Here is a 10,330-nt window from a genome sequence, read left to right on the forward strand (position 1 = left end):
TTGTCTTTTTGATAACTGCCATTCTAACAGGTATGAGGTGGTATTTCATTGTGGTTTTGATTTGCATTTCTCTGATTAGTGATGAGTGTCTTTCCATGTGCCTGTTGGCTGGCCATCTGTATGTCTTCTTTGTAAAAAATGTCTTTAGATCCTCTGCCCATTTTTAAATGATTTTTTTTTCTTGCTGTTGAGTTGTATGACTTTATATATTTTGGCTATTAACCCCTTATCAGATATATGATTTGCAAATATTTTCTCCCATTCAGTCAGTAGGTTGCATTTTCATTTTGTTGATGGTTTTCTTTGCTGCACAGAAGCTTTTTAGTTTGAAGTAGTCCCATTTATTTTTGGTTTTTCAAATCCAAAATATTGCCAAACCTGATGTCAGGGGCTCACTGCCTGTGTTTTCTTCCAGTTTTATGGTTTCAGGTCTTATGTCCAAGTCTTTAATCCATTTTGAGTTTTTGTGTAAGGTGTAGATAGTGCTCCAGTTTTCCCAAAACCATTTACTGAAGAGACAGTTCTTTCCCCATTTGTATATTCTTGGCTCCTTTGTTGTAAATTAACTGACCATATATATGCACGGGTTTATATCTAGGCTTTCTGTTCTGTTGCATTGATCTACATGTCTGCTTTTGTGCCAGTACCACAGTTTTGATTACTATAGCTTTATAATGTAGTTTGATATCAGGGGTGTAATGTCTCTGGCTTTGTTCTTCTTTTTCAAGATTGATTTTGCTATTCGGGGTCTTCTGTAGTTCCTCAGAAATTTTAGGATTATTAATTAGTTCTATGAAAAATGCCATTGGAATTTTGATATGGAGTGCACCGAATCTGTAGATTGCTTTGGTAGTATGGACATTATTCTAATAGCTTTATTAAGGTGTAATTTATATACATTGCATTCAACCTGTTTTAAGTGCACAAATATTTTTAAAGTTTATAAAATTGTGCAAAAATCACAATTGTAGAACAGTTTCATCACCCCAAAGAGATCCCTGTGGCCATTTGCAGATGATCCCCACTCCCATGTAACCACCAATTTAGTATCATCTGTTTTACATATTTTCCTTTTCTGTTATTTCATTTTAAATGGAATCATACCTTATATGGTTTATGTGTCAGACTTCTTTTACCTAGCATGATGTTTCTGAGGTTCATCCATGTAGTAGCATATATCAGTATTCTATTTTATGAATTTTTTGTTTACCCATTTGCAGTTGATGGCCATTTGGATTGTTTCCACTTTTTCACTAGTATGATCATGTTATGAACATGCACCTACAAGTCTTTGTGAACAGTTTTCATTTCTCTTAGGATGGAAAATTGAATGGAATTGCTGGGTCATATGGTAAACAACTTTTTAAGAAACTGCCAGATCACTTTCCAAAGTGGCTGAATCATTTTACATTTCCACCAGCAGTGTATTATTAGGGCTCCAGTTTCTCTACATCCTCACGAACACTATCTATCTATCTATCTTTGTCTTTATTATAGTCATCCTAGTGGCTGTGAGGTGGTATCTAATTTTGGTTTTAACTTGCATTTCCCTAATGACTAGTGATGTTGAGCATCTTTTCATATGCCAACCCATTTGGATATCTTCTTTCTGAAATGTCTATTCAAATTTTTGCCCTCTTAAAAATTGAGTTGCCATATTTTTGAGTTTTAAGAGTATGTAATCTGGATGTCACTTATCAAGTACGATGTGAAAGTATTTTATCCCAGTCTGTGGTTTGTCAGTTTGTTTTCTTAATGTTTTTCTTTTTTTCCTATTATGTAAGTTTTGGGTGTACATTGCTCAGGACCACTTTACAGCATAGCCAGCTTCTTTAAAAGAATAAAAAGACTAGACTTCCACAAGGTTTCATCTTAAATTGTATTTATTTATTTATTTTTATAAATTATTTATTTTGGCTGTGTTGGGGCTTCATTGCTGCCTGTGGGCTTTCTCTAGTTGTGGTGAGCAGGGACTACTCTTCTCTGTGGTGCATGGGCTTATTTCAGTGGCTTCTTCTGTTGTGGAGCACGGGCTCTAGGCACTTGGGCTTCAGTAGTTGTGGCACGCGGGCTCTAGAGCACAGGCTCAGTAGTTGTGGTGCATGGGCTTAGTTGCTCCGCAGGATCTTAGTTGCTCCGTGTGGGATCTTCCTGGGCCAGGGCTTGAACCCGTGTCCCCTGCATTGGCAGGAGGATTCTTAACCACTGCATCACCAGGGAAGCCCTAAATTGTATTTACTGACCTAATTCTTTACTGTTCTTTAGAATCTAGAGTTCGACTATGAGGCTAAAATGGGACTTTTCTCAATTTTCTGGTCAACTGATAACGATGGCTGTAATAATCCAGAAGAAATAGGTCATTATATTTTCTTGAAGTTTCAACTTAAAATTTCAGCTTTCATTTTCAAATAAGTAGAAATAGTATGTCTTGTATCTAGGATGCAAGGACTTGGTTATCCTTGTTGGGATAATGGTTCTCCTCTATCTGGGGACATCACTCTGTCCGGTGATGACTGATAAGTAGCTCTAACTGTACAATTATTGTGGCTAGAATTCCAGAAATGGTCAATGTAAGTTCATCTATTTGGTCTTCACGGATTACCTGTGAAGCAAAAAAGAACACCTGAATAAGACACCTAAAATATTTTTACCAGTTTTTGGGAACCCTGTGTTGTCTCCCCAATATACATTCCATTTTCCCCTATTATGTAGCAATAGTGGGCTGGGTAGAATAAACCCAGCTTCATATTCAGCTTGAGGGGTAGGCCATGATAGGTCTAGGTCAATTAGAAAATCCTCTTCTCTCTCCTCCATTCCTTGCTAGAATGACATGGATTAGTTCAGAAGTGCCCTCAATTAGTGTGAAAAGTTTATGACTCTCAGTAGGACAGTGAGGTATGCTGTAAAGCTGGGAACTACTGAATGATTCTGCCACCTGTAGTAGACAGCTTCTAAAATGAACCCCAATGAACTCTGCCTTCTGGTATTCATCCCCTTATATAATCCACTCACCTTCAATGTGGGCTGAGTCCAGTGATTACAGTCATGGAATACAGAAAAAGTGATGGATGTTACTTCTGAGATTAGTTACAAAAAGACTGTGGCTTTCATCTTGGGTTTCATCTCACTTGCTCATTCTGAGGGAAGCCACATGCCAAGCTGTGAGGCACGCTATGCAGTGGCCCACGTGGCAAAGAACTGGGAGAGGTCTCTAGACAACAGAGTGAGAAATTGAGGCCCCAAATTCAACAGCCTGTGAGGAACTAAATCCTGCCAATAACCACATAAGTGAGCTTGGAAGGGAATCTTCCTCCAGCTGAGCCTTCAGATGACATTTCAGCCCTGTCAGAGAGCTTAACTGCAAGCTCATGGGAGACTCTGAGGCAGAGGCCCTAAGCCAAATTGTGCCCAGATTCCTGACTCACAGAAACTGGGATTTAAACAAAAGTTTGTTTTAAGCCACTAAATTTTACAGTAATTTGTTAAGCTGCAAAAGGTAATTAATATACTACCATAAGAAAAGCTAGTTTGAGCTGGGTTTTTTTTTCTTCCCTGTTATTTGTAACTGAAAGCATATTAACATATACTAGCTAGTAGTAATCTAATCTTGAAAAGGGTATGCCATATTATACACAAATAATTTTGTGAACTTATAGTTTACAAATATCATACAAACAAAAAAAACCCCATCTACCTATTCACAACCATCTCCATTTCTCATATGGAAAATTATGTAATAAGGCCTCATTCATTCAGTGTCCCTTTTAATACTGACAAAGTCTGGGCAAAGATTTACCTTTGATTACTCACACAAATAAACAATGTAAAAAAAACAATGATCACAGGGCAACTGTTAAGTCCACTTAAAACATCTATTGTTTAGGGAATTCCCTGGCAGTCCAGTGGTTAGGACTCGGCGCTTTCACTGCTGAGGCCTGGGTTTGATCCTTAAAAGTACTTTAAAGAAACGAAATTGAGTTATTTGTAGTGAGGTGGATGGACCTAGAGACTGTCATACAGAGTGAAGTAAGTCAAAAAGAGAAAAACAAATACCATATGCTAACACATATATATGGAATCTAAAAAAAAAAAAGTTCTGAAGAACCTAGGGGCAGGACAGGAATAAAGACACAGATGTAGAGAATGGATTTGGGAGGGGGAAGGGTAAGATGGGACGAAGTGAGAGAGTGGCATGGACATATATACACTACCAAATGTGAAACAGATAGCTAGTGGGAAGCAGCCGCATGGCACAGGGAGATCAGCTCGGTGCTTTGTGACCCCCTAGAGGGGTGGGATAGGGAGGGTGGGAGGGAGACGCAAGAGGGAAGAGATAGGGGGATATATGTATATGTATAGTGCAGAAACTAACACACCATTGTAAAGCATTTATACTCCAAAAAGTATGTTAAAAAAATGATGAACTGCATAAAAAAAGACTAATTTGAAGTTTCAGCTTTAAAAAAAAAAGTACTTTAACACCATTTGTTTAGATACAAGCATTAACTATGCTAATTAAAAATGGTTCTTAATTGGTACCTATTCATTAAAGCAGGTCTGGAAGGACCTCTGGTTAGGCACTCTTTGTTCTCAGTCTATCTGGAAAAGCAACCTTTCAACCAATGGAGATAGGGTGTCATGAACCCTGAGGGGTATGATTAATTCAGTCTTCTGTACCTGAAGCTCAATAAAATAAAAAAACTCCAAACTTACTGTATTCTTAGAAGGGCCTTTGAACTGGTGCTTCCACAGGCCAACCTGAGCTCACTGCCTCAGTAAAAGCCTTTATTTTACAGGGTCCTCAGGGGAGCAGGGTTGCATGAAAAGGTCACTAGGTATAAGTCTGGAGGCAGTTACAGTGATAATTCCTTATTTTCTATTCTCTAGCAGGTTCAATAAAGTGATGATGGCATTCTTTCTTGCCTGCCAAATATGGCTCTCAAATATCCTTGTCATATACTTACAGATTTACCTGAAGAGTTGTTTTTTTTAAACAAATATTCAATTAATAAAATGTAAAATGATATAGATCAGTAGTGTACTTCTGGGAAGGAGATAGGACTGGAGGCAGAAGTGAGGGGGGAATTTTGCTTTTTAAAATTATACATGCAATTCTGTACTGTTTAATTTTTACAACAAGCTTGTATTGCTTTTATAATTTGAAAAACAATTGAAAGTTAAAAAAGAGGAAATCCTCCTTAAGAGGATCTCATTTGTAGTTCAGAATGAATTTCGTTAATCATAACATTAAATCAATACCCATCTGAGCACTTGAGAGTACGTGAAGTAAGAAGTAAAGGGAGGAAGAGATGGAAAGTGGGATTAAGGAAGAATCAGGGAGGGGACATTCTGATGGGAAGTTTTTTTTTTTGAGGGGGTTAGTTCTTAAAAAGAGGCAAAAACTTGGGATGGTAGAAGAGGGCTTATGTATCTGGGAGCAGGGTCAGGATTCGACAAAGCCAGACTTGAAAATTCACCTGCTTATCTGCACATGAGATGACTAAGGTATTGGCTGGGCTGAGGAGGGAAGTAGGATGAGGATATTCTCAAAGATCACTGCAGTAGTTTGGCTGAAGTAAACTGCTACTTGCTGGGAAGAAACATCAGATGGGACATGCAGGATGGGATGGTCTAGATTTTAGTATGAAGCTGATAGCAGGGAGTTTCCTGGATTGCAAGAAACAGAACTAACTGTGGTAGCCTATAAAGGAAAAATAACAACAAAGATGGGGCATGAAGTAACAAGAGTGGACAGGAAATGACTGGAGCAGCTGAGAACTAAGGGATATTGTGTTCTACCATAGCAAGCTGAAGTCATCTGGAGGTCTCTACTTGATTTTTTTTTTTTTCTACTTGATTTTTAAAATTTCCAATTTGAAAATAGAATCCAAACAGGCAACTAATGAAAAAAAACAAAAACCACCACCAACAACAAACTAAAGTAAAACACAATTCAACTCACCACTGTGGTTAACAGCTGGTTCTAAATATGATGGTTAAACTTTCAAGGTCTTCATTCTTTAAGTGTAATTCTTCAAGCAGGGTGGTCAAAAACTGTGTAAACGTTACATTTTCCTGAGAATGCTTCTGAATGCCAAGAATTGAGGTCAGTCTGAAACACCAAAAATATTAAATGCATATCCATGAAATTGGAAGGACTAAGGGGCTCCAGTCGCTAACATGGCAGAGGGGATTTTTGTGAGGATAATGAACTCTGATTTAACAAAATTCCCAGAGAGAGAAGGCTTTACTAAAGCTGAAGAGAAATCTCAGGAAAAGACTGAAAAATCAAACATATTGTTACATAAGGAAAGAAGCCTAAAAGCCTTAATCCAAAACATGTTCTTCATTATGCCAGCAAAAACTACCAAAATTCTGCCCAGAAAATTAATGAAGTCTTTCCACATGGTGAAAGGAGGTTGTGTAGAGAAGCTTAGAGGTGAGAACTGCTTTAAAAAACATAATTTATATCAACTGTTTAGATTATATCACCTGAAAAAAAAGACAATGAACAAGATTACCTTTTGGATGAAACCTTAACATTTTTATTTTTGTAACACTAAACAGATGAATTACATCTTAAAAGGCACTTAATACAAACTTCACAAGAAACACAATCTTTCTTCTCTAACCATTTCTAGTAAATATCCCTAAAGACTGATTACATATAATAGATTCTTTTTTTAAAAATTTATTTATTTTATTTATTTATTTTTGGCTGTGTTTGGTCTTCGTTGCTGTGCGTGGGCTTTCTCTAGTTGTGGTGAGCGGGGGCTACTCTTTGCTGCAGTATGCAGGCTTCTCTTGTTGTGGCGCATGGGCTGTAGGCACATGGGCTTCATTCAGTAGTTGTGGCACATGGGCTCAGTAGTTGTGGCCCGCGGGCTCTAGAGCACAGGCTCAGTAGTTGTGGCGCCCAGGCTTAGCTGCTCTGCAGCATGTGGGATCTTCCTGGACCAGGGCTCGAACCCATGTCCGCTTCATTGGTAGGTGGATTCTTAAGCACCATGCCACCAGGGAAGTCCTATAATAGATTCTTAAAAGTAATGTTCACTGAATGTGATTAGTAAACATGATTTTTAAAAAGTGAACAATATCTAATCACAAACTGTGCAGACCATTCCTTTTCATAAGTTTTTGTATCTCCAGAGAGCATGCTTCACAGAGCCTTTGCAAGAACATTCTGGAATGTTTTTTGGAAGAAAATTCTTTTTTCCCTAAATAGTCTATACTTCCCACACAAACCTCTTACAAATGCTTATTTAACCTTGGTTGTTGCCAGTTGGCACATCAAATATAAATAAAATAACTCTGATTTAAATCAATAATGCTCAAGAAAATCAGTGCAGAACAATTCCACAGTAGTGAGTGTGGAATGAGAAATGTTATTTTCTGAGACAGATTTCTTCCTTGCTTATTAGCCATCTCATACAGAAAGCAGAAATAAAAGGAAAATTTTGTTAGAATTGTCCAAAGATGCCCTAGACTCTGAGGGGGTGGTAGATTCTCTATATTCCTGAAGGTATTTTAGCAAGAATTGGAGACTAGCTAACTCTAATAGTCCAGTGAAATCTAGAGTTCTACCCAAGAAAACCACTTATTCCTTCCCCACCTCTCCTTTATTTCTTTACAGCTAGCAGATGGAGTACCAGGTTCTCATATGAGCTTTGTCTGCAGGTATTCTCTAAAGGTAGTTTATACTTGAAAATAGGAGTACCCGAGTCTTCTAATGCCAAGCTCAAGCTGGGTACTTGGGTGAACTTATAGGCAGTTGTGGCCAGCTTTTCCTGAGGCATTTTCCTGTGGAGGAAGTGGAACCCAGAAGTCAACTCTGTTGGCTTTTCTCATACTTAGGTGATGTCAACATTAAAATATCAAGTTGCTGCTTCCCCACAGTAAGACCAAAGATACTGGGGATGGGATAGCATTGGCTAAAAACAAGAAGTCAGAGCAGTCAGATCAGCTGTCAACTCCACAGAAATATAGTTTTTGTGTGGTTTTTTTTTTTTTAGTTTTTGAATTTTATTTTTTTATACAGCAGGTTCTTATTAAGTCATCCATTTTATACACATCAGTGTATACATGTCAATCCCAATCACCCAATTTAGCACACTACCACCCCCACCCCCCGCCACTTTCCCCCCTTGGTGTCCATACGTTTGTTCTCTACTTCTGTGTCTCAATTTATGCCCTGCAAACTGGTTCATCTGTACCATTTTTCTAGGTTCCACCTACATGCATTAATATACAATATTTGGTTTTCTCTTTCTGACTTCAGAAAGAGAAAAACAACTGTCAGACTCTGTATGACAGTCTCTAGATCCACCCATGTCTCAACAAATGACTCAATTTCGTTCCTTTTTATGGCTGAGTAATATTCCATTATATATATGTACCACATCTTCTTTATCCATTCGTCTGTTGATGGGCATTTAGGTTGCTTCCATGACCTGGCTATTGTAAAAAGTGCTGCAATGAACATTGCAGCATGTGGGATCTTCCTGGACCAGGGCTCGAACCCATGTCCGCTTCATTGGTAGGTGGATTCTTAAGCACCATGCCACCAGGGAAGTCCTATAATAGATTCTTAAAAGTAATGTTCACTGAATGTGATTAGTAAACATGATTTTTAAAAAGTGAACAATATCTAATCACAAACTGTGCAGACCATTCCTTTTCATAAGTTTTTGTATCTCCAGAGAGCATGCTTCACAGAGCCTTTGCAAGAACATTCTGGAATGTTTTTTGGAAGAAAATTCTTTTTTCCCTAAATAGTCTATACTTCCCACACAAACCTCTTACAAATGCTTATTTAACCTTGGTTGTTGCCAGTTGGCACATCAAATATAAATAAAATAACTCTGATTTAAATCAATAATGCTCAAGAAAATCAGTGCAGAACAATTCCACAGTAGTGAGTGTGGAATGAGAAATGTTATTTTCTGAGACAGATTTCTTCCTTGCTTATTAGCCATCTCATACAGAAAGCAGAAATAAAAGGAAAATTTTGTTAGAATTGTCCAAAGATGCCCTAGACTCTGAGGGGGTGGTAGATTCTCTATATTCCTGAAGGTATTTTAGCAAGAATTGGAGACTAGCTAACTCTAATAGTCCAGTGAAATCTAGAGTTCTACCCAAGAAAACCACTTATTCCTTCCCCACCTCTCCTTTATTTCTTTACAGCTAGCAGATGGAGTACCAGGTTCTCATATGAGCTTTGTCTGCAGGTATTCTCTAAAGGTAGTTTATACTTGAAAATAGGAGTACCCGAGTCTTCTAATGCCAAGCTCAAGCTGGGTACTTGGGTGAACTTATAGGCAGTTGTGGCCAGCTTTTCCTGAGGCATTTTCCTGTGGAGGAAGTGGAACCCAGAAGTCAACTCTGTTGGCTTTTCTCATACTTAGGTGATGTCAACATTAAAATATCAAGTTGCTGCTTCCCCACAGTAAGACCAAAGATACTGGGGATGGGATAGCATTGGCTAAAAACAAGAAGTCAGAGCAGTCAGATCAGCTGTCAACTCCACAGAAATATAGTTTTTGTGTGGTTTTTTTTTTTTTAGTTTTTGAATTTTATTTTTTTATACAGCAGGTTCTTATTAAGTCATCCATTTTATACACATCAGTGTATACATGTCAATCCCAATCACCCAATTTAGCACACTACCACCCCCACCCCCCGCCACTTTCCCCCCTTGGTGTCCATACGTTTGTTCTCTACTTCTGTGTCTCAATTTATGCCCTGCAAACTGGTTCATCTGTACCATTTTTCTAGGTTCCACCTACATGCATTAATATACAATATTTGGTTTTCTCTTTCTGACTTCAGAAAGAGAAAAACAACTGTCAGACTCTGTATGACAGTCTCTAGATCCACCCATGTCTCAACAAATGACTCAATTTCGTTCCTTTTTATGGCTGAGTAATATTCCATTATATATATGTACCACATCTTCTTTATCCATTCGTCTGTTGATGGGCATTTAGGTTGCTTCCATGACCTGGCTATTGTAAAAAGTGCTGCAATGAACATTGGGGTGCATGTGTCTTTTTGAATTATGGTTTTCTCTGGGTATATGCCCAATAGTGGGACTGCTGGATCATATGGTAATTCTATTTTTAGCTTTTTAAAGAACCTCCATACTGTTTTCCATAGTGGCTGCATCAACTTACCTTCCCACCAACAGTGCAAGAGGGTTCCCTTTTCTCCACACCCTCTCCAGCATTTGTTGTTTGCAGATTTTCTGATGATGCCCATTCTAACTGGTGTGAGGTGATACCTCATTGTCGTTTTGATTTGCATTTCTCTAATAATTAGTGATGTTGAGCAG

General features: G+C 38.2%; 1 protein-coding gene across 1 annotated transcript in view; it reads right to left on the reverse strand.

Annotated features, from left to right (window-relative positions):
* Nucleotides 1-1,892: 1,892 nt before the first annotated feature.
* LOC102979052 (putative RNA polymerase II subunit B1 CTD phosphatase RPAP2) overlaps nt 1,893-10,330 on the reverse strand; it is a 76,244-nt gene continuing 67,806 nt past the window's right edge. The window contains exons 8-9 of the mRNA XM_055083903.1: nt 5,963-6,112; nt 1,893-2,602 (exon numbers count right to left, since the gene is read on the reverse strand). Coding sequence (XP_054939878.1) covers nt 5,971-6,112 — 142 coding nt within the window. The 3' untranslated portion in view covers nt 1,893-2,602; nt 5,963-5,970. The remainder of the gene's footprint in view (nt 2,603-5,962; nt 6,113-10,330) is intronic.

Source organism: Physeter macrocephalus, chromosome 4 (assembly GCF_002837175.3).
Source record: "Physeter macrocephalus isolate SW-GA chromosome 4, ASM283717v5, whole genome shotgun sequence".
NCBI lineage: Eukaryota > Metazoa > Chordata > Mammalia > Artiodactyla > Physeteridae > Physeter > Physeter macrocephalus.